Here is a 25,223-nt window from a genome sequence, read left to right as displayed (position 1 = left end):
ATAAAAAAGTTTGATAAAAAAAAAATAAGTCGCTTTTTAACTTTGAAAGGTCACTAAACTAAGCATTAAAGGTCGAGGACTACCTGTATACTGATGTAAGAAGAGGAAAACGGGGAAAGCAGCAGCAGGAAAAGTGATTGCAGGTAGTCCTTCACTTACGAACTGCCACTTAGCGACTCTGAAGTTACAACAGAGCTCCCCAAGGCTACTTACAACCTGGATTCTAAGTTCTGACAGCCAAGCACACCTCCCTCATGGTCATGTGATTGCATGTTGGGAGCAATTTACATTTTGGGGGCCAGAAACCAGTGTTTACTTCCAGTTCCCAGCAATAAACCCCTTTTGAGCCGCAATGGTGCAGTGGTTAGAATGCAGTACTGCAAGCTACTTCTGCTGGCTGCCAGCAATTTGGCAGTTCAAATCTCACCAGGCTCAAGGTTGACTCAGCCTCCCATCCTTCCGAGGTCAGTAAAATAAGGACCCATATTGTTGGGGGCCAATATGCTGACTTTGTAAACCGCTTAGAGAGGGCTGTAAATCACTGTGAAGCGGTATATAAGTCTAAATGCTATTGCTATGGCTATTTGTGGATAACGTATTCACTTAAAGACTGTGGCGTTCGCTTGTTGGCGGCAACATTTGCTTAACAACCGGTGCACAAAAAGCAATAAAAACCAAAATATGGTCAATAGGACGTCCCGCTTAATAACCAGTATGACTTCCTGGCTCAGTTACTGTCATAAGTCGAGAACTACCTGCACTTGAATTACATTTCCTGTAGTCTAAGGAAATCTGGAATGAGGAATGAAATAATTAATATTTTAATAAATAAATAAATACTGCCTACAGTCATTTTGTGTCGAGATGGATGGCAAACAAACTTAATAAATAATATTACATTTTTTAAAAAAAAAATCCCCTTGGGTTTCACATCATCCCTTGCCTGGTATAAAACAAAGGAGAAAAAGACCTCCAAGCACATATGCACCAAAGACAAATTCCTTGTGTGTCCAATCACACTTGGCCAATAAAGAATTCTATCCTATTCTACTTCTTTTCTATTTCTATTCTATTCTTTCTTCTATTCTGTTCTATTCTATTCTTATTCCTTCTATTCTATTCCTCTATTCCTATTCCTATTTCAATTCTATTCTTATTACTATTCTATTTTATTCCTTAGTCCCCAGTCTATTCTATTCCTACTCTATTCCTTACACCCTGTTCTATTGCCTATTCTATTCTATTCTATTCTATTCTATTCTATTCTATTCTATTCTATTCTATTCTATCTCTATTATTCCCTATTCTATTCTATTCTATTCTATTCTATTCTACTCTATTCTAACTCTATTATTCCCTATTCTATTCTATTCTATTCTATTCTATTCTATTCTACTCTATTCTAACTCTATTATTCCCTATTCTATTCTATTCTATTCTATTCTATTCTACTCTACTCTACTCTACTCTACTCTACTCTACTCCTATTCCTATATTTCTATCCTATCAGGCTCTCTACCTGATGAACAGGAAAATGGGAGATGTATTCGGAAGGATTGGGAGATCGCACCGCCTTCGCAATCTCCATGGAACACGCCAAAACTTGCCAGGGTTCATCGGTGTCCATCCACCACCTCTTGCCCTGTCACCAGAGAAAGAAAGAAAAAACAAATTTGAAAGATGACTACAGGGAAGAATCGGCAGGTTTGGTACTACGGCAGCCATCAGACTCCCAAGGAAGGAGAAGCTGGAAAATGGCAATGGGAAAGCAAGAGGGCATCGCCATCTTCTTCTTCTTCTTCATCATCATCATCGGTTGACAGACTCCTGAAAGACCGATGGGCAGTTTACACTTTAAAAAGAAAAGCAATACTGTAGGTCAGGGGTGTCCAACCTTGGCAACTTTAAGACTTGTGGACTTCAACTCCCAGAATTCCTCAGCCAGCTTTGCTGGCTGAGGAATTCTGGGAGTTGAAGTCCACAAGTCTTAAAGTTGCCAAGGTTGGACACCCCTGCTGTAGGTAATCCTTGATGTACTACCACCAGAACAATGGAGTCCAAAATTTCTGTTGCTAAGCAAAGCAGGTGTCAAGGGAGATACACCCCGTTTTACGACCTTTTTTTTTGGCCACAGTTGTTTAGGGAATCGCTGCAGTTAAGGGAATCATACGGTCGTTAAGCGAATCAGCCTCCCCTCCCCCTTGACTTAGCTTGTTGGAAGCCAGCTGGGAGAGTTACAAATGGTGATCACATGACCTCAAGACAGTGCAACCGTCATAAGTACATGCCAGTTGCCAAGCGCCTGAATTTTGATCACGTGACCGTGCAATAGTCGTTAAGTGTGAAAATTGGTCATAAGTCACTTTTTCAGTGCCATTGTAACTTCAAATGGCCATTAAAAGATACCTGTATCAGGATTTCTTAACCTTGGCAGCTTGAGGTTGTATGGACTTCAACTCCCAGAATTCCTCAGCCAGGATGTGAACTCCACATATCTTAAAGCATCCTGGCCAGAGAATTCTGGGAATTGAAGTCCACACAGCTTCAAGCTGTAAAAGTTGAGGAACACTGCTCTGCAGGTAGTCCTCGACTTACGACCACAACTGAGCCCAGAATTTACATTAGTAAGCGAGACATTTCTTAAGTGAGTTTTGTCCCATTTGATACCTTCTCTTGCCAACGTTCGTTAAGTAAATCACTGCAGTTATTAGATTAGTAAACCCGGTTGTTAAGTGAATCCGGCTTCCCCATTGACTTTGCTCGTCAGAAGGGCGCAAAAGGGGATCACATGACCCCGGGACACAGCAACCTGTCACCCCTGTAGCTGACCTGACAGAAACCATCTTGGAAGGTTTAGTGTTGTCACACTGGAGCTGAGGGATAGAGAAGGGGCGATTTGAGTTAGCTGGGGTTTTGTAGCCAAAACAAAATGCTTCCTCTTGGGAACCAAGGACATTCTCAGGAAGGAGGAGGAGTGAGGTCACCCGGCAACCAGAGAACGCCGTGATTGGACCATGTGACAGATTGTTTTGAGAAAATGACAAACCTTTACTTTTAATTAGGTTTTCACCAGATCTGTGCCAATACGATATCTCCAAGAAAGCTGTTCTTTGAGGAATCTACCTGCCTCAGAGTTTTGCTTGCTCTGGGTCTATTACCTGGAACCCTGGCACAACCGTCAGAAATACGAGCCACTTGCCAAGCGGCCGAGTCTTGATCACGTGACCGTGAGGGGCCACAACTGTGCAAAGTGGTCATAAGTCACTTTTTTCAGTGCCGTTGTAACTTCAAATGGTTGGTAAACAAACCGTTGTAAGTCGAGGACTATTTGTATAACGTTAATGGTGTAGCTTCTCTTTAAAAATGGTGATAACAGGCCAGGGCGGGGTAGAGAGGGGTTCAGCTCTGAGAGAGCCCGGTAAATGAACCAGTTTATAATTATAAAATTATTTGCTCTCTGCTACTGTGGCTCACTTAGCCTGAGGAGAAACAAGCTGTGGCTTAATGAATGCAACCACGACGCTCAGAACTGCTGTTCCTAAGCGATGTAGACGGGGTTACAACGGGTAGTCCTCGACTTACAATAGTTTGTTTACTGACCAAGGTTACAATGGCACTGGAAAAAACTGACCTATGACTGTTTTTCACACTCATGACCACTGCAGCATGCCCACAGTCATGTGGTCAAAATTCAGAGACTTGCCAACTGATTTGTATTTATGACGGTTTCAGTGTCCCAGAGTCACGTCATCCATCTTAGCGATCATCCAATTGATGAGCAAAGTCAATGGGGAAGCCAGAATCACTTAACAACCCTGTTACTAAATATCTGAAAGTGATTCACTTAACAACGATGGCAAAAAAAGTCATAAAGTGGGACAAAACTCACTTAACAACTGACTCACTTAGCAACAGAAATTTGGTTCAATTTTGATCCAAGTCAAGAACTGCCAATACTTTCTACAACTAGGGAGGGCTCCTTCTGAAACACTTCCCAAATCCCATCAATTCCCCCCCACACATTACAAAGGTTATAAAACAGTAAAATTAAAAAATATATGTAAAATAAGGCCGAACGAATAATTTATTGTATAATATTACTTTGATGCAAACTGGATTTGAAAACCATTAAGCATGAAAAGTCAGTTCTGTGATTGTGAGTGGTGAACAAAGCTTACTTTTACAACCATACCAAAGCCCTGTTGCCTTTGTTAAAAATAGTAATGCTGCCACCTACCATTTTGCAGTAAAAAAAAAATACGCAAGCGTTCTAGTGCCAGCTCTGTAGAGGGAGGGAGGGAGGAAGAGGTGAAAGAGAAAGGAAGGAGATATAGAAGAGGAAGGAAGGAAGGAAGGAAGGAAGGAAGGAAGGAAGGAAGGAAGGAAGGAAGGAAGGAAGGAAGGAAGGAAAGGATGAAGGAGAGATCAGAAGAGAAGGGTAGGCGAATAAGGAGGGAAGAGGGAAAGGAAGTGAAGGGAAGAGGTAAAAGAGGAAAGGAAGGAAGAAGAGGTAGCAAGTAGGACAGAAGGAAGGAGAAGGGGAGAAAGGAAGGGAACAAAAGCAAAAAAGAGGTGAGAGACAGAAAAAAGGAGATGTAGAAGAGGAAGAAAGCAAGTAAAGGAGGAAGGGATGAAGGAGAGATCAGAAGAGAAGAAGAGTAGGAGAATAAGGAGGGAAAAGGAAGAGAAGAGGGAAGGGATCAGGAGGTGAAAGAGGAAAAGAAAGAAGATGGAGCAAATAGGAGAGAAGGGAGGCAGGCAGGCAGGCAGGAAGAACAAAGGAAGGATCCACAAATTATGTCCAAGAACAAGGAATGTCATAATCCCACTTCCGCTTACCTAGCTTCACCACTGATATTTCCCCCATTCAGTAGTGACCTTCCTCTAAACAGGTTCACACACAACTTCTAGAGGCAAGTCATTCCATGGATTAATTGCCCCCAGCCCTCCCACCAGCTACCCACCCCCTCCAACCCACCAAGTGCCCGACAGGGGAAACGCTTCCCCCCAAAACACGGCACCTCCACCGAATGTATACCGTTAACGGATGGTCTGCCGAATCCAAGATGTCGGGCATGATCTGATTGGCGTAGGCCAACCTCTCCTTCAGAGAGTTCCTCTTCCTCAGCCCTGTCAGGTTGACCAGGTGGATCTTCAGCCAATCCAGGCCTTTGGGTCCGAGCGGCTTCCCCTCCGCAAAGAGGAGAATCCCCCGGGTGAAGTCGCCCCCCAGGTGGTTGAAGTGAGGGGGGCACGGGTAGGTTCTCCCACGGAAATCCAGGTTGTGGGGGAACCAGAAAACCTCATCTTTTATGTGCTTGGCGATGGACAGCTTATAGAGCATGTCCATCCGCAGGCTGTAGGTCTCCCGGTTCTTCTTACGGCACTGGGCCATCTTCCATTTCAGAGCCATCCGGGACATGGGCGCACTCTCGGCCAGCTGCTTGGCGAGCTCTTTGGCCTCCCAAGATGGCGGCGGAGGGATGTCCAACTTCTCATCGCCCTTATCGTTGAAGATGGAGATGATCACGTCCAACACGGGCTGGTTGACTTTCCAAGGGCAGTTGCCCAGAAAGTTCAGCGCATCCAGGGCCAAGCAGAGGTGGTCGTGAGGGCACTCGTCCAAAAGCAGCTCGTGCTGGACCACCCCGTCTTGGCATCGCATCAGCTTGACGGGGGAAAGAGTGTAGGCCCCGAAGTGGGAAGAGACCCAGGGCACGGGCGGGCACTGCATGGGGAGGATGAAGGAGTCGAAGGTGAGCGTCGTCTCCAAAGCCTCCTGAAGAATCCGGATCAGGATGGAGTGAGGTTTTATGAAACCGATCTGCAAAAGGGAAAGAAAGGGGGATTTTTTAAAAAATTAGAAAATAACCGCTAATGCTACAAGGTATAGAATAGAATAGAATAGAATAGAATAGAATAGAATAGAATAGAATAGAATAGAATAGAATAGGAATAGAATTCTTTATTGGCCAAGTGTGATTGGACACACTAGGAATTTGTCTTGGTGTAAATACTCTCAGTATACATAAAAGAAAAGATACATTCATCAAGAGTCAAGAATCATAAGGTATAGCACTTAATAATAGTCATAGGGTACAATAAGCAATAAAAACATACTAGGAAACAGTCAATATAAATTGTAAGGATACAAGCGACAAAGTTACAGTCATACAGTCACAAGTGGGAGGGGATGGGTGATAAGGAGTGATGAGAAGATTGATAGTAATAGTAGTGCAGACTTTGTAAATAGTTGAGGGAATTATTTGTTTAGCAGAGTGATGGCATTTGGGGAAAAAACTGTCCTTGTGTCCAGTTGCTCTGGTGTGCAGTGCTCTATAGTGTCGTTTTGAGGGAAGGAGTTGAAACAGTTTATGTCCGGGATGTGAGGGGTCTGTAAATATTTTCACAGCCCTCTTTTTGACTTTTGCGGTATACAGGTCCTCCATGGAAGGCAGATTGGTAGCAACTGTTTTTTTCTTTTTTCTTTTAAACAAATTTTATTCAGTTTTTCACATTAAAAACAAAAATCTCTTTTTAGTGGACAATATATTTCCGAGTCATCACCTTTACATACAAATATGACAACAATTATACATTCATATATGCATACTTAATTCTATTATTACCTTTTCCATTCCAAATTTTCAGTAAGGAGAGAAACAAACACATCAATTCTAGCCTCTTTCATTAATCTCAATCGAAACATCTTTTTGTTTCATTTCAATTATTTCAAATATAATCCTTTAATATTTATTTTAAAAATAAAGATAAACAATATGTGTTTGCCTAATAATAATGATGATGATCATGATAATAATAAAAAGGTTACCAATGTCTCTCCTTGCTTTTAATAGTCTATGTTAACATTAATTTAGTTGATTCTTTAGTCTGTTGTATTCCCTTTCTATTACAAATTCTTTTTATAAATTCTAGATTAATACAAATTTTAACACTAAAGAAAAAAAAACAAGTATAGGTTTCCCCCCTTTTACTGCTTTGAGTGTGACACCTCAATGATTAAAATATACCTTTATTCTCTCATCTTGATTCCCAATAAACCATTATTTTTAAGAAGTTACAATAATAATCATTACATCTTTTCATTTGGATTCCGCAGCATATTTTCCCCCCTTAATTTTTAATAAGAGTTATCAGTATCTATATTACCCTATTTTCTAAATATTTTTAATTGCAGAAATATTCTTATTACCCCTTGTCACCCTGCAGAATTCCCTTTTTAATTCATCAACCATTATCTCTGAAAAACCAATTTCTTTTCAACATTTTACTGTTTCCATTATTTCTTTATTTCATGCACCTGTTTCTTACTGCTTCTCCTCCCCCTCTTTTCCCCATATCTTTTCTCATTCCAGTTTATATCCCTCTCTTTCTTAATATCTTCCTTTCCCGACTTCACAGGTATTCCTCCTTTTGATTGCCTTCTTAAATCTCAACTTTTTAACCTTCCTTTTCCCCCCACTTCTTTGTAGTGTTCTTTGCGTTAATTGTCTATTTAAAATGTCTTCTCCTTGAGTTGACTCCTCCTCCTCTGAACCTCTTCCTTCTTGTTCTTCAATCGCCATTTCCATTTTTTCTAACACAGAGCAAAGTGATTCGCCTCTTTCCTGTAATAATTCTCTCATATTTTTAAGTTCCATTTTTAATTCCCAAAGAGATATCATCATTACACACTCTTATATTTTATGATCATTAAAGTCCACAAAAAAGACCACTTTTACTTTCCTTCTTTCTTCTTTCGATTTTCTAAAGTTCTCAATTATTCCAGCCCAGGGTCTATACCAAAAACATCAATCAATCCCACAGTCGGTCTTTCCTTGCTTTTTTCTTTATTCTGGTTCTGCTTTCACTTTTTTAAGATTCTTACTTTGTTTCAATATTTCTTTAATGTTATATCCACACAAATTCATTCAGAAACAGGATGTTTTGCTTTTTGTTTGAGCTCAACTTTTTGTCAAAAGGTGGCACTCTCCATTATACAAAGTCTTCACCTTTTCCCCTTATTTTTTTGTTTAGGGTTTTTCGAACCTCAATATTCCAGCACAGTCCAGTCTCCAATTTGTAAACTTTATTATTATTATTATTTGACAATCTTAAGTCCAGCTTTATTTTATGCCTGTTTATTGCCAAGATATTTTAGTCCAATTTAGATAAATTTTTAGTTCCAGCTTCTTCCTTTCCCGGTTCGAAGCCACGCTTAGCTGTCAAAAATATTTTCTTTTTTTTTCTTCCTGTCCCTTTGTAATTTCGCTGCTCCCTTTTCTTTTCTTAAAAATTCCATGTTACCTTAATCCCGGGGTACTTTTGTTTAGTTGTATTGCCCAGTTGTCCCGGTTCAGATGTTATCCACCTCTTTCTTCCCTCCTGCACAAATCTTAATCCAGCTGAGTCCTCCTCTTTGGGGTGGCCATTTTAAACCACCGCTGCAGTCGTCTTCGGGGGGGGAAAAAGACCAAGACCAGGGGGCGAGATGCGGCTCCCCTCAACCTGTCTTGCGGCTTCACCTTACTCCGCCGCCCCTCCAAGGTAGCATCAGCCCCTAATCGTAATGATCGGGGCTCTCCAAAAAAAGAGCACGGACCATAGCCGCAGAGAATCGCGATCTACGGTCCGTCAGCGAGGAGGCTCCGCCTTCTTCAGCAACTGTTTTTTCTGTGGTCCTAATTATCCTCTGAAGTCTGGGTCTGTCTTGCTGGGTTGCAGAACCAAACCAGACAGTTATAGAGGTGCAGATGACAGACTTGTCCTTGACTTGCGACCATTCGTTTAGTGACCATAGAGGCCAGTTGTCAAGTGACCAAATTTTGATCACATGACCATGGGGATGCTACAACGGTGATAAGCATGAAAACCTGATCGTGGGTCACTTTTTTTTTCCAGTGCTTTTGTGACTTTGAATGGACACTAAACAAATGGCTGTAAGTCAAGGACTACTTGGGAAAAGCAGGCGGCCATTTTTGGGCTATACTGGGCCCTGTTAAAAAGGAAAGGCAAACCACCTTTGGCAAATTCACTGGCTTTACAGAAATCCTTTTCAGAACAACAGCATTGGAAGGGACCTTGAAGACCCTCTAGTCCAGGGGTGGGCAAACTTTTTGGCTCGGGGGCCTCATTGACTTTTAAAATTTGACAGACGGGTGGTGTCGAAATGCCTGTCATTACAAGTCAAAATCAAATGAATGCAATCATTCAATCATTCACATCAAACCTTAATTCTGTACCAATCTTCGGCGGGCCGGATTAAAAAGACCAACGGGCGGATGTGGCCCGCGGGCCGTAGTTTGCCCACCCCTGCTCTAGTCCAACCCCCTTCCCAAGCAGGAGATTCTATACCATTTCAGACAAATTATTGTCCAATCTCTTCTTAAAAACCTATAGCCGTGTTGGTGAACCTATGGCACGAGTGCCACAGGTAGCACGCAGAGCCATTGGTGTGGGCACGCGAGCCCCAGCCAAACCTACCTGCACTGTGCATGCGCATGCCTCCCAGCCGATTTTCGGCCCGTTTTGAGGCTGTTTTCACCCTCCTGGAGGCTCGAGGGAAGCCTCTGCAGTCTCGGTAGGCGAAAAAACAGGCCTTCCGGAAATACCGGAAGTGCCGAAATGGGCCCGTTTTTCGGCCTCCCAACGTTGCAGAGGCTTCCGTCCAGCCTCCGGGAGGGCGAAAACGGCCTGAAACGGACCAAAATTCAGCTGGGAGGTGCATGCATGTGCAGTGCAGGTAAAAGGGCGGGGCGGGTGTGCTGCATGCGCAGGGCGCATTGCATTGTGGATGCCAGTGCACGCGCACGCTTTCAACACACCCCCAACAGAAAGGTTTGCCATCACTGACCTATAGAGTTGGAGCACCCACAACCCCTGGAGTCAAGTTGTTCCAACTGATTAATTGTCCTCACTGTCAGGAAATTCCTCCTTAGTTCTCGGTTGCTTCTCTCCTTGGTTAGCTTCCATCCTTATTGCTTCTTGTCCTGCCTTCAGGGGCTTTGGAGAATAGGCTGACCCCCCCGCCACCCTCCAGGTTATTGGTGGCAGCCCACCAAATATTGGAAGGCTGCTATCCTGTCCCCCCGGGTCCTTCTTTCCACTCGACTAAAGTGAGCACAGGCGCCTCAGGGTTTTGCACACTTGACCAGCCATCCGTGTTGCTCACCTGCTTGGTTCCGCGGAAAGAATAGACGTGATACAGGACAGGAATGACGGAGTTCTTAGGGAGCGAAGGCAGCAGGCTGTTGTCCAGCTTCAGAGTTTGGACCATCAGTTCTATCAGCTGAAAACCCAGCTGAACCAACAGGCTTGGGGGCCAGAGGGCTTGCTTGGATATCAAGGAAGGACTATAACCCACCTCTGCCCTCAGCTTCTCCCAATATTCCCGTGGCAAAAAACCATTCACCTGCAGAGGCAAGGGAGAGGGTGAAGTTTACATTCTGGAGGCCGACAGCATTTAGACTTACGTACCGCTTTCACAGTGCTTTGCAGCCCTCTCTTAAGCGGTTTACAAATGGTAGCATCTTTGCCCCCCACCCACCCACCCACCACCACCAATCTGGGTCCTCATTTTACTGACCTCGGAAGGACAGAAAGCTGAGTCAACTTTGAGCCTGATGAGTATCGAACTACTGGCTGTGGGCAAAGTCAGCCTGCTGCAGTAGTGCAATCTAATCACCGCGCCACCACGGCTCTCTCTACTTAAACGTGTTTGGGTTCACACACTGCACTGCTCATTGAACTTGCTGGAGACGGTTGACGGGATAAGAAGACGTCGCCCTTGGTGCCGCCTGTCTCCTTGGTCGTTGCTCTTTATGCAGGGCTCCCCAAACTTGGCAACTTTTAAGACTTGTGGACTTCAACTCCAGCCAGGCTGGAGAATTCTGGGAGTTGAAGTCCACAAGTCTTAAAGTTGCCTCTGCTCTTATGCTGTATAGGGGGTCCCTGCGGATTTTACCCCTGCTAGTCGTGCTGACTCTAGGGAAACGGTGCTGATCTCCGTTTCAAAACCACTGAGTTAGCGCTGTCTGAAGACATTTCCACGGTCCTGTGGCCACAGAGTGCTGTGACCTTCCCGCCAACGTGATAACTTATTTATCTACTTGCATTTGCATGCTTTCAAACTGCTAGGTTGGCAGTTTAACTGGAATGGTTTGGTTAAAACATTAACCTCTAGAACAGGGGTGTCAAACTCAAGGCCGGTGGGCCACATCAGGGTGCTTAGATCTGGCTTACAGGGACGCCCTGGAAACAGTGAAGGAACGGCCCGCGGTGCCTCTGCCAGCTCCATATGGCCCTCCCAAGCTCCGTTTTCGCTGGCAGAGGGTTGCAGGAAGCTGTCCCAGCTGAAAACAGATCTCGGGAGCCCATTTTCACTGGCAGAGTGCTTGGGCCAACACATGGGCCTCCGACATAAGTGACCTCAAGCTGGCCACACCCAGACTGGCTATGCCCACTACAGACTCCCAAGGTCAAACACAACCCTTGTTAGGAATATAAGTCACCTAACAGGTATTTGGGTTAGAAATATATAAACCAGGGTAAACATTTTAGTACTATATCTTTAAGGGAATGCAAGAGCATGCAATTGGGTGTGGTTTCTCAAACAGCCATAAGATGGAGCCAGAAACCTGGGTTGTTTTAGTCTTAGTCTCAGAAGAGAGTGTGTCTGAGTGAGTATCTCTGTTTCCTTCTGTTGGAAAGTATTGCCGTTACTCCATTTCTTCTAATTGACTGATATTACTGGATTTAATGTAAGTCTCATACTGAACTGTTTTTGACACTGGAATTTGATATTTGGATTATCCCTGGATTGAAAACCTGACTGATTTTACCTATGAATGACTTTTGGACTGCCTATTTTGGACTTTGCTTAAACCTTTCTGGAAGTAAAAACCTACATTTACTGTACAGTGTATCTGTGTGCTGTATGTGTATTATTCAAACACTACTCTCAAATACATCTCCCTGTATGCACTCATTCTCCTAACGGGGAATTACCTCAACAACCCTGATGCGGCCCTCAGTGAAATCCAATTTGACACCCCTGCTCTAGAACCGGGGTGTCAAACTCATGTCATCACGGCAAGGTCATGTGACGTATCGGGACATTTTTTTTTCCCCTTTGCTAAATTGGGCAATTGGGCGGGGCCAGCTTGTGATGCATTAGGCCCACGAGTTTTGACAGCCTTAAAGTAGTTTCATTTTTTGTGGGTTCTAAATATTAATGTTGTATTTATATTACAAGGAGTTCTCAACTTACAACAGTTCATTTAGTGAGGGTTCAAAGTTACAACAGCACTGGAAAAATCGACTTGTGACCATTTTTCACATTTATGACCTTTGCAGCAGCCCCATGATCATACTTATGACCGTTGCTTTTTCCCAGCGCCATGGGATCCCCTTTTGTGACTTTCTGACAAGCAAAGTCAATGGGGGAAAAGGGATTCACTTAACCACCATGATATTGCAGTATCAACTGCAATAATTCACTTAACAACGGTGGCAAGAAAGGTTGTAACATGGGGCAAAACTCACTTAACGAATGTCTCACTTATCAACAAAAATTTTGGGTTCAATTGTGGTTGTAAGTCGAGGACTATCTGTAAATAGTTTAATTTACATTATGTTGCCAATTTTCTAATCACTAGTGCTTCTTGTTCCGTTTTCAACGCCTGTGTATGTGAAAATTTATTTATTTATTTATCTTGTCAAGCGATTATAAGATTACAGGTATAAGTACAGACATAGTTATGAGTACATCAAATGGATACATATAAGAAAAATAAAAAGAAACAATACAAAAATATCATCTATCTATCTATCTATCTATCTATCTATCTATCTACCTATCTATCTATCTACCTACCTACCTACCTACCTACCTACCTATCTATCAAACAGGTTCCATGAGTTGAAAAACGTTGAAAACATCGCCATTAGGTCAACCTTAGAAAGGAACTCAGAAAAATCTAGTTTTAGTCCAAAATAGCCCTGAGTTATTGGAACCCAAAAAATCCTCTCATGAAAGTGGTCAATCCAGAAACTAGAGATGGTCTATCCCAAAGGTGCTTTTTTTCAATTGGACATTCTGGTTTTTCTTTGAAGACTTTTCACTTCTCATCTAAGAAGCTTCTTCAGTTCTTCTGCAATCTTCTGAAAAACCAAAGTCCAGTTGCCTCTTGAAAAAAGCACTTCTGGGACAACCATGATCTGGATGATTGAGAATCTCCATAGAGATGGTGAAGTTAGATACCTGATTATCCTTGGCCAAAAGTTTGACGTAGCTATCATAGGTCTTCTCAAAATTTTCTGCTGAAATGGTTAAACTTTTTCTCTGAATGGTGTATTTATTGTAGATTCTGGTACCCAGATCCTTCGCTAAAATGCTGACGCATTCCCCAAGGGCTGGCATGCTGAAAACCGTCTGAAAAGAAAGCAAATTAAAACAAAGACAACTTAAGAGACTCAAGATATGACCTGTAGCAATTTTAATTTTTTAAAAAAGTTAAGAAGCATTGTTCTATTTTTCAGTTTTACTTTCTTACTTACCGTATTTGCCGGCGTATAAGACGACTGGGCGTACAAGACGACCCCCAACATTTCCACTCAAAATATAGAGTTTGTTATATACTCGCCGTATAAGACTACCCTCTTCCACACACCTTCCACTTTTGCACTTTTTTTTTTTTTGACGCACTTTTCTGCTTTGGACAATTTTGAAATGAGCTAATCCAATTTTGAACCAAGAATATGCAAATAGCTATGGAGTTTAGAAATGAGTTTTAAAAATATTTTTCATTGCTTACCATTAAGCGTAAAATATGTTGTAAATAAAATGAGAACACAGGAAACGTTCTCTTCTCAATACAGCTGATCTCTCTCTCTCTCTCTCTCTCTCTCTCTCTCACACACACACACACACACACACACACACCAAAAACCCGGACACTGAAAAGGCTGCCAAGGAACAGTATATTCAATGCCTTCTCTTTAATCAAGAAACAAGGAATTCCTTAGAATCTTTTTTTTTCCCAAGTGGCCCTCTTTAAAAAAAAAATGGAGGTAACACTTTCATTCAAAAAGTCTTCCAGTATCTGGAGTCGCTCAGACATATTGAAGTGAGGCAGGAGAGTAAGTGAAATTTGAAATGATCCAGCTACCGTTTTCTTCCCCTCCGCCCGAAGGCCATTATCTCCACGTCAAAACGAACGAGGGAGGCAAAGAAGCCAAACACGCTAAAAAGGATCTCTTTATTTTCCTACACAAGGTCACACCTACTTTTCCGCATTCAAAGGACAACCTCTCCTCACCACCACCACACACACACACACACACCAATACCCGCAAACAATGTTCTGGGCATTAATCACCATTGCTACATTAACCTGGTAAATTTATACCCTGCCTCCCCAGTGTTGCTTTGACGGCAGGATTTCACACAGCGGGCGCTCGCCGCTCTCTTCTCCGCTCTCCCACCGTTCGCACATGTTGGAAGCACCGTAAAACCTGATAACCCACCCGGGGCTCCCCATCCTTAACCTACAGCCGCCCGCATGCAAAACCTGCGTGCAAAAAAAAAAAAGAAAAAGAAAAGTACGCCGTACGTGAGGATCTTCGAATCCTCTCCTCCCCACACCGCTAAGGAAGGAAGAGGGGGAAAGGTTGCGCAGCGCGTGGCGCAGTGACACCCGCACACACACACACACACACACACACACACAAAACACACACACACCGCTCCCCCAGCCTCCCTCCCGGCTGCAACTCAAGCTCGAAGTGGGAGTCGGAGTCCTCCGGCGTATAAGACGACCCCCACTTGGAGGCATGTTTTTCAGGGCAAAAAGTCGTCTTATACGCCGGCAAATACGGTAGTGTTTTTATTATTTAGCAATCGCACTTAAGACTTTTGTATTGTTTCATGGTGCTTTCCAGCCGTCTCTAAGCGGTTTGCAGAGTCAGCCTATGGCCCTCAACAATCTGGGTCCTCATTTTACCCACCTTGGAAGGATGGAAGGCTGAGTCAACCTTGAGCTACTCAGGATCGAACTCCTGGCAGTGGGTAGAGTTAGCCTGCAATGCTGCCTTCTAACCACTGTACCAACAGGGATTTTTTATTTGTTTGTTTATTCACTTTCCATAGCCACCCAACTCAACCAAAGCAATTAAAGCAATTAAAAAAACATTAAAACAATAAAAAAACTAATAAATTACCGTGGATGACTTACCGTATATACTCGAGTATAAGTCGACCCGAATATAAGCCAAGGCACCTAATTTTACACAAAAAACTGGGAAAACTTATTGACTCGAGTATAAGCCGAGGGTGGGAAATGCAGCAGCTACTGGTAAATTTCAAAAATAAAAATAATTAATTTGGGAAACGATCTCACTATCATGAAAGGTTTAATTGATTCACTAACCCAAAAGAAGAAGATGATGATGACAGCGGAGGCAGGAGTCACTCTCTTCCCCTCCCTCGGAGGCCCCCTGAGTCAGGAGTCACTACCGCCGGCACGGCCCCAGTCCCGCCGCCTCGGGAAGGGAAAGGCAAAGCGCTTTTGCCTTTCCCTTCCCAGCTAGGCTGTTGGGAGTCGCTGCCGCCGGAGGCCGCGACTCCACACCATTTTTTTTCAGAGGGAATCTGACTCGAGTATAAGCCGAGGGGATTTTTCAGCACAAAAATTGGGCTGAAAAACTAGGCTTATACTCGAGTATATACAGTATTACCCAAATGCAGGTAATACCCTAAATCAGGGGTGTCAAACTGAAGGCCCATGAGCCAGATCCGGCCTGTGGGGCCTCTGCTAGTGAAAAAGAGCCAAAACAAACTAAAAACAAACTAAAAGGAGAAATGTTTCCCCCTTTTGCATTTGAGCAGGCAAGATGGGACAGGAAAGGAGAAAAGGAAAGACCAAGAAAAAGAAGGGAAGATGGGAAGAGATCAAGGAAGGAAAAAGAAGGAAAGATGGAAAGGAAGGAGAAAGGAGATGGAAGAGGGAAGGAAAAGGAAGGAAAGGAAGGAAGAAAAGAAGAAAGGGAAAGAGGAAAGATGGAGAAAAAGAAAGGAAGATGGGAAGAGAGCAAGGAAGGAAAAAGAAGGAAAGAAGGGAAGGAAGAAGAAAGGGGAAGGAAGAGAGAAGGAAAAGGAGAAAAGGAAGGAAGGAAAGAAGAAAGGGAAAGAGGAAAGACCAAGAAAAAGAAGGGAAGATGGGAAGAGATCAAGGAAGGAAAAAGAAGGAAAGAGGGAAAGGAAGAAGAAAGGGGAAGGAAGAGAGAAGGAAAAAGAGAAAAGGAAGGAAGAAAAGAAGAAAGGGAAAGAGGAAAGATGGAGAAAAAGAAAGGAAGATGGGAAGAGAGCAAGGAAGGAAAAAGAAGGAAAGAAGGGAAGGAAGAAGAAAGGGGAAGGAAGAGAGAAGGAAAAAGGAGAAAAGGAAGGAAGGAGACAAGAAAGGGAAAGAGGAAAGATAAAGAAAAGAAAGGAAGATGGGAGGAGAGCAAGGAAGGAAAAAGAAGGAAAGAAGGGAAGGAAGAAGAAAGGAGATGGAAGACGGAAGGAAAAGGAAGAAAAGGAAAGAAGAAAAGAAGAAAGAGAAAGATGGAGAAAAAGAAAGGAAGATGGGAGGAGAGCAAGGAAGGAAAAAGAAGGAAAGAAGGGAAGGAAGAAGAAAGGAGATGGAAGACGGAAGGAAAAGGAAGAAAAGGAAAGAAGAAAAGAAGAAAGGGAAAGATGGAGAAAAAGAAAGGAAGATGGGAAGAGAGCAAGGAAGGAAAAAGAAGGAAAGAAGGGAAGGAAGAAGAAAGGAGATGGAAGAGGGAAGGAAAAGGAGAAAAGGAAGGAAGGAAAGAAGAAAGGGAAAGAGGAAAAGAAAAGAAAAAGAAAGGAAGATGGGAAGAGAGCAAGGAAGGAAAAAGAAGGAAAGAGGGGAAGGAAGAAGAAAGGAGATGGAAGGAAAAAGGAGTAAAGGAAGGAAGAAAAGAAGAAAGGGAAAGAGGAAAGATAAAGAAAAAGAAAGGAAGATGGGAAGAGAGCAAGGAAGGAAAAAGAAGGAAAGAAGGGAAGGAAGAAGAAAGGAGATGGAAGACGGAAGGAAAAGGAGAAAAGGAAGGAAGGAAAGAAGAAAGGGAAAGAGGAAAGATGAAGAAAAAGAAAGGAAGATGGGAAGAGAGCAAGGAAGGAAAAAGAAGGAAAGAGGGGAAGGAAGAAGAAAGGAGATGGAAGGAAAAAGGAGTAAAGGAAGGAAGAAAAGAAGAAAGGGAAAGAGGAAAGGGAGAAAAAGAAAGGAAGATGGGAAGAGAGCAAGGAAGGAAAAAGAAGGAAAGAGGGGAAGGAAGAAGAAAGGGGAAGGAAGAGAGAAGGAAAAGGAGAAAAGGAAGGAAGAAAAGAAGAAAGGGAAAGAGGAAAGATGGAGAAAAAGAAAGGAAGATGGGAAGAGAGCAAGGAAGGAAAAAGAAGGAAAGAAGGGAAGGAAGAAGAAAGGAGATGGAAGAGGGAAGGAAAAGGAGAAAAGGAAGGAAGAAAAGAAGAAAGGGAAAGAGGAAAGGGAGAAAAAGAAAGGAAGATGGGAAGAGAGCAAGGAAGGAAAAAGAAGGAAAGAGGGGAAGTAAGAAGAAAGGGAAGGAAGAGAGAAGGAAAAGGAGAAAAGGAAGGAAGAAAAGAAGAAAGGGAAAGAGGAAAGATGGAGAAAAAGAAAGGAAGATGGGAAGAGAGCAAGGAAGGAAAAAGAAGGAAAGATGGAAAGGAAGGAGAAAGGAGATGGAAGAGGGAAGGAAAAGGAAGGAAAGGAAGGAAGAAAGAAGAAAGGAAAGAGGAAAGATGGAGAAAAAGAAAGGAAGATGGGAAGAGAGCAAGGAAGGAAAAAGAAGGAAAGAGGGGAAGGAAGAAGAAAGGAGATGGAAGGAAAAAGGAGTAAAGGAAGGAAGAAAAGAAGAAAGGGAAAGAGGAAAGATAAAGAAAAAGAAAGGAAGATGGGAAGAGAGCAAGGAAGGAAAAAGAAGGAAAGAGGGGAATGAAGAAGAAAGGAGATGGAAGGAAAAAGGAGTAAAGGAAGGAAAGGAAAGAAGAAAGGGAAAGAAGAAAGATGAAGAAAAAGAAAGGAAGATGGGAAGAGAGCAAAGAAGGAAAAAGAAGGAAAGAGGGAAGGGAGGGAGGGAGGGAAGGAGGAAAGAAGGAAGGGAGGGAGGAAGATTATAATGAGCGTGAGGGAGGGTATCAGGGAAGTCCTGCTTTAGTACTTGGCCACGATTGGTGCCCCCAACATAAGTCCCGTATCATGCCCATGCTCACCCCCTGCCATGCCCACTATGGCCATGCCCCCCCCCCCTCCAAGTTGTGTTTAACACAACCCTGATGCAGCCCTCAAGGAAATCATGCTTGACACCCCTGCCCTAAATTAACTGAAATTCCTGTTTGCAGTCAGGATAGAAACCAAAGTGTGTGCGTGTGGGGGGGACGGCATTACATCCACGGGGAGCTCGACCCACCGGTCCAGCGTTCCTCCTGAGAAGCAGCCCGACCGCCTCCCTTTGCAAATGGGTACAAGTCACAAAGTCGCAACTCATCCAAGAACACGCCCACCACGCTCAGGAAAAGCAAGCGGTTATATCAAGGTAAGTCCTCGGCTTACGACCACAGCTGACCCCCGCAATTTACGTGGCTGGGCGAGAAATTTGTTCAGTGAGTTTTGCCCCCATTTTACGACTTCTCTCGCCACCTTTCCGTTAAGCGAACCTCTTAACGAAATTATGAACACGGTTGTTAAGTGAATCCGGTTTCCCCGCTGGCTTAAGGTGACAAAAGGGGAAATCACACACAAACTTGGGACTCTGCAACCTGTCGTAAATAGGAGTCAGCGGGCCAGCATCCGAATTGTGTGGGTTTTTTTTTTAAAACAAAATTTTATTAAGTAAATTATTAAAAACATTGGGCATGGTGTGATCGTCCTGACAATCCTGTTTGTCATACATATTACGGCATAGAATACATGTTTTATCTACATTTATATATTTATACATTTATACAGTATTTCCTATTTCTAATCCTCCGTTTTGCCAATCCTGCTTTCTTTTGATTCCAGATCCTTCTTTTTTCCCCACCATTGATAGAATTTGTCCCATACTTTATATAGTACTCTGTCTCGTCTTTGTCTTTCATTTCTAAAGTTAATTTATCCATCTCAGCGCATGTCCATTATCTTTTTTTATCACTTCGCTGTCCATCGGGAATTTTGAACAAAGGCTAACCTTGCTGCCGTAATCACGCGTATGATTAAATAGATCTCCTCTTTACTGTATTTTTCTGATACGATTCCGAATAAGAAAAAAAATCCGGTTTATATTCCACTTTATGCCCTACCATCCCCTCAAACCACCTCTGGATTCTATGCCAAAACTCCAGAGTTTTTTCTACATTTCCGCCATGTGTGGTAATCTGATCCATATTCTTTGGTGCCTTTCCAGCAGTGGGGTGATATATTTTTGATATATTTTGGATGATTCTGCTGGAGGAAGATGCCACCTATGGAAACATTTTATATAGGTTTGGCAAGCACCCAAATTTTATTCACGTGACCGCGGGGGGGATGCTGCAACGGTCGTAAGCATGGCAAATGGTCATAAGTCACTTTTTTTCACTTCAAAAGGTCACTAAGCAAATTGTTGTAAGTTAAGGGACTACCTGTATAAAACAAAGAGTAAACCCCACTCTTTCTAGCACTGACAATGTTAGCTAGTTGGGTCCTGAAACGTCTGCAAGAAAGCAACCAAGCTCAGATAATACCAAGGAACCCACAGTCCTCCTCCTCCTCCGCAAACCCTTCTCTCCTCCTAGCACTGATGATATTACCTAGTTGGGTCATGAAACGTCTGCAAGAAAACAACTAAAGCTCAGAAAGCGCCAAAGACCCCAGAGTTCAACCCTGAGTTACAAACATTCACTTCTCTCATTGCCAGCACAACTTACCTGTATCATAAGATCTACATATTCCTTGTCGGTCAGCACACAAAGGAACGGATAGACATCTAGTTTCGACGTGTGCCAAATGTTTTCTTGCTTCTTGAGCTTCGTCAGGTTGTGAAGCAAAGTTGCCTCCCACCGAGAACGAATCTTGCTCAAAATTTCCCTCTAGGGAAACGGGCGAGAATAGAAAAGATTCTTCACTGTACAAGGAAGTCTTTGATTTTTGACTACAATTGGGACCGGAATTTCACCTGCTAAGGGATGCGGTCATTAACTGAGTCATCCTGTGACTGTCCCCGATTTTATTACGGTTAGTAAGGGGGCAGCAGTGAGGTAATGGGGGTGGTAGGGAGTGGCAGTGGCCCCCCTCACAACGGTCCCAGTTTCCCAGTTCCCTAATTTTCCCTTGGGAAAATTAATTGCCCACTCCCGGATGCCACCCTGTACTTGTTTTCAATAACTGGCAATCTGCTACTAAAAACTCAGCACTTGCTACACACTTGTCATAGCTGTTCTCAACCATGGCAACTTGAAGATATGTCAAGGCACTGCCTTAGAAACATTACAGAATACCAGAGTTGGAAGGGACCTTGGGAGGCCTTCTAGTCCAACCCCCTGCTCTGGCAGGTGAGCCTACACCATTTTAGACAAATGGTTGTCCAATCTCTCCTTGAAAACCTCCTGTGTTGGAGCACCCACAACGTCTGGAAGTGAGTCGCTCCACTGATTTTTCTCACTGTCAGGAAATTCCTCCTTAGTTCTAGTTTGCTTCTCTCCTTGGTTAGTTTCCATCTGTGGCTTCCTGTCCTGCCTTCTCAGGTGCTTTGGAGAATAGCTTGACTCCCTCTTCTTTGGGGCAGCCCCTGAGAGGTTGGAAGACTGCTATCATGTCACCCCTGGTCCTTCTTTCCACTAGACTATAGACTAAGCGAGGACATTCTCCGCAGGGTTTTGCATACTTGACTAGACATAGCAATAGCACTTAGACTTATATGCCGCTTCATAGTGCTAAGTGGTTTACAGACACAAGCTGTTGCCCAAAACAATCTGGGTCCTCACTTTACCGACCTCCGAAGGATGGAAGGTTGAGTCAACCTTGAGCCTGATGATGATTGAATTGTTTTTTGTTCTTGTTTTAAATATTTTTTATTGGTTTTGCATCACAAATTCCATTTTCTACATCGAACAGTGTGTTTTCTAGGTATCCAAAGTGTTAAAGTATAAGCATCATCATAATCGTTATAATTATGTACATATATTATTAGATTATATCGGAGGATTGAACTGTTGGCAGTCGGTAGAATCAGCCTGCAACACTGCATTCTCACCATTGTGCCACCACAGTTCATATCCAATTCCTTGCAACCATTCTTGATGTACAAGTAGTCTTCAATTTACGACTGGCTGCTCAGCGGTTGTTTGAAGTTCCAATGGACCTACCTGAGGGGTACTTTACAACCCAGATTTGAAATTCTGACGGTCAGAGCGTCCAGTGGTCATCTGACCCACTTCGGGTGCTTACAATCAGGCCACATTTATGGCTGTTTGCAGCATCCCACAGACACCTGACTACATTTTACAAATGTCAAGGCTCCGACATGCACCCCCATTCAAATCTTAAGTCTCTAGCCAGATCTCTTAAGAGTAAAAAATATTGATTTATTAGGAATTGACATGTTGGCGGTTACTAGTTACAGCCGACTCTGACACTTCATTCATTTCACCCTTGACCCTGGTCTTCCCCCCACCCCCTGGATGTATATTCTCCAATGAGACACATCCAATCCATAACCAAGAGTTATCAATCATGCTCTCCAGTAATAATCTTGCACGCCAACAGCTTCGACTGACAAAGCAGTTATCTGAAGCATTTAAGGAATGCACTGCTTTCCCCAACTCCCTTTCTGCTAGCAACTAAAAAGACCAAAGAAGTATTTTTTAGTTGACAACAAACGGGTTTGCTGAAAACCGGCATCCACGTTCAGTTTTTGGCAAAACCGTGCCCCATAGTGAACCCCTGGTTTGCTTAACAGCTGCCATTAAAAAAAAGGTTGTAATATTGGTCAGTCACATGACCAAACCTTTTTACAATAGTCACACGTTACTACCATGTCAGGCCGGTTCCTTTACGGTCGTAACTCGAGCACTTCCTGTATTTATCCCTTCCCTTTTTATTCACAACTTTCTCCTCAGGAATTAAACACAACTTTCTCCTCAGGAATTAACTTTACCGCTTTGATAGTTGTAGCTGTGGTAGGTATAGTGGCTTCCACCGACTCAACCGTGACCCTGTCAGATATCTCCGTCTTGTATTGTTTTCGGAACCGCTGCTGCAGCTCTTCGGCTGTAAAATTGAGCTTGGTGTAAGAAATGGGCTGCTTCTGAGGGGAAAGAAAAGAGGAAGAAATCCGTGATGATGCCTCAGGGATAACCAGTAGTCCTTAAACTTAGACTTAGAATAAGTTTATTGTCACTTTAAATGTACAGTAATCAGCATGCATTAAAATGAAATGTCATTGCATACACTTCTCAAAGGGTCACCACCTCTAATATACATTACATAAACATGACAAAAATATAAATAAATAAAAATTAGGCCTACACAAACACATATTATATGACACAGAGAAACAACACAGTCTAATTCGGATGTATACATGTACATGGCAAGAAAAAGGAACCTTGCGAGTTTGCCAGGCGGATGGCCTAGGGAACAAAGCCGTTACAGAATCTGATAAGTCTTGCTAGAAATACTTCAAAACCTCCCCCCAGAGGGTAGCAACAAAAACAGACCATGAAGTGGGTGTGTTGGGTCTCTCACAATGCCTTGAGATCTAATCCCATACCGCTTATAAGCAGTATCCTGAATGACAGGAAGAGAGCTTCCTATAATCTTCTCCACTGTCCTTACCACTCTCTCTATGGACTTTCTATTTGAGGCGCTGCAGCCGCCAAACCAAATAGAGATGCAGTTTGTTAAATTCCAATAAAGAGGAACACAGACAGGCCACAAACAATAATTCTTAAAGATTAAGAGGTTTATTTCATGAGCAATTTGGAAAATGAACAGCCATCATAACACAGCTTATATCAATAATCCATTGCAATGAGGTCCAGTGACATTGCTGAGTCCAGTAAGGAATAGCTATGGCCAGTGGCACCAAACTCATCCCAAGACATTCTTTTTATACTTTTCTGCATGCGCATTTCACAACTTAGTTCCTTGTTCTTTCTTACTGACAAGTCTCCAAATATACCCGTGTACATCTCAAACCTCTTTCCATACTTTGCACAATCATGTTTCACAATTGGCAACAGCTCAGCAGGATTACAAATAGTTCTGGTACATTTTGAAATCATCCCACCTAAAACTTTGGTTCATGTCTCTTTATTCTGGGGCCTGCTATCATCCTTTCATTATTGAATCTGGTGGATCAATAGCCTAAATTTTTGTTTCCCACAAAATGCTCCCAATTGTGCCTCGTTAAAAAGTGGCCAGGACAGGAGGAGATGTGCTGTCCTCATCCGATGCAGGAAATGAAGACACCTTGACTTACGACCAATTGCTTAGCAAGCGCTTGACATTCCGACAGACCTACCTGGGGGATACAGACTGTCCTTGGCTTACAACCATTCATATAGTGACCGTCTGACGTTACAATGGCACTGAGAAAAAAAGACTTAGGGCTGCTTTTCACACTTATGACCGTTGCAACATCCCCAGGGGCGCGGGATCAAAATTAGGATATTTGGCAACTGGCTCATATTTATGAAGATTACGCTGTCCTGGGGTCTGCCAGATTCACTTTACAACTGTGTTATTAACTTAACTATAATGATTCCTTTAGCAACTGTGGCAAGAAAGGTCATAAAATGGGGCTAAACTCAATAAACCATCTTGTTTAGCAACATAAATTTTGGGTTCAATTGTGGTTGTAAGTTGAGGACTACCTGTACTTACGACCCAGATTCAAACTTCTAAGGCTGCCCCCCCACCCCCAAGTTATGTGATCATACACTTGTCAACGAGGCTGGATAAATTCCGCTCCCAGAATTCCCCAGCTAGTGCAGCCGGTTCAGGAATTCTGGGAGATGAAGTCCACAGATTGTAAAGGTGCCATAGTTCCCAACCCCTGGCTAGGATGCTTGAAACATGTTTCGCTCAGGCGTGAGGAAGAGATGGCGGGCAAATGGTGGAGAGGAGACAGGAAGAAACGCCAGGGCACTTTGGGTTATGCGTGGGTTTGACAGAGGAAAGGCTCAGAATTAAAGCCCCCTCCCCAAAAAAAAGCCTCAGCTGAAGGGAATTAAATCCTGTTTTGCTTTGTTTTTTCAAAAGAAAAAGACCCCCCTCAAGCCAAGCTTAATTCCTGGTTATTTACACCAGGGGTGTCCAACCTTGGCAACTTTAAGACTTGTGGACTTCAACTCCCAGAATTCCTCAGCCAGCAAAGCTGGCTGAGGATCTGGGAGTTGAAGTCCACAAGTCTTAAAGTTGCCAAGGTTGGACACCCCTGATTTACACCATGCCGTAATGGCAACATGCAGAGCAGCAGGGTTTAATCCTAATGGAAGATGGGAGTACAAACCAAGTACCCAAATGGGGATGTGATGGGACAGAACAGAATATATATGGAATGGAAGAGAATGTAGAATGGAATGGAATATGGAATGGAAATAGAATGGAATAGAATACAGAAAGGAATGAGAGAATGGAATAAAAAACATGGAATGGAATATGCAATATAGAATAGGAAAAAAAAGAAAATATGGAATGGAATGTGGAATCGAATAGAAAAAAGAAAATATGGAATGGAATGTGGAATAGATTAGAATAGAAAAAAGAAAATATGGAATGGAATGGAATGGAATGGAATAGAATAGAATAGAATAGAATAGAATAGAATAGAATAGAATAGAACAGAACAGAACAAGAAATAAGGAAAGAATAGAATAGAATAGAATAGAATAGAATAGAATAGAATAGAGAAAATATGGGGTGGATTGTGGAATAGAGGAATAGAATAGAATAGAATAGAATAGAATAGAATAGAATAGAATAGAATAGAATAGAATAGAGAAAATATGGGGTGGATTGTGGAATAGAGGAATAGAATAGAATAGAATAGAATAGAATAGAATAGAATAGAATAGAATAGAATAGAATAGAATAGAATACTTTATTGGCCAAGTATGATTGGACCCACAAGGAATTTGTCTCCGGTGCATAAGCTCTCAATGTACATACAAACAACAAAGT

The 25,223-nt window shown here is 42.8% G+C and overlaps 1 protein-coding gene across 2 annotated transcripts in view; it reads right to left on the bottom strand.

Annotated features, from left to right (window-relative positions):
- POLRMT (RNA polymerase mitochondrial) overlaps positions 1 to 25,223 on the bottom strand; it is a 77,118-nt gene that overhangs the window by 34,294 nt on the left and 17,601 nt on the right. Inside the window, exons 6-11 of one of the 2 annotated variants that reach the window (XM_087952709.1) lie at positions 22,195 to 22,341; positions 19,967 to 20,128; positions 13,262 to 13,432; positions 10,172 to 10,411; positions 5,039 to 5,824; positions 1,520 to 1,642 (exon numbers count right to left, since the gene is read on the bottom strand). In XM_087952709.1, coding sequence (XP_087808835.1) covers positions 1,520 to 1,642; positions 5,039 to 5,824; positions 10,172 to 10,411; positions 13,262 to 13,432; positions 19,967 to 20,128; positions 22,195 to 22,341 — 1,629 coding nt within the window. Of the gene's footprint in view, positions 1 to 1,519; positions 1,643 to 5,038; positions 5,825 to 10,171; positions 10,412 to 13,261; positions 13,433 to 19,966; positions 20,129 to 22,194; positions 22,345 to 25,223 lie in introns of both variants that reach the window. The other variant, XM_087952708.1, reaches the window with a different exon arrangement.

This window comes from Notechis scutatus, chromosome 1, assembly GCF_049901735.1.
Source record: "Notechis scutatus isolate UNSWTSFEM ecotype Mainland chromosome 1, rNotScu1.2, whole genome shotgun sequence".
NCBI classification, from domain to species: domain Eukaryota; kingdom Metazoa; phylum Chordata; class Lepidosauria; order Squamata; family Elapidae; genus Notechis; species Notechis scutatus.
Note: the sequence above shows the minus strand (reverse complement) of the source record. Positions and strands in the feature narration are given on the sequence as shown.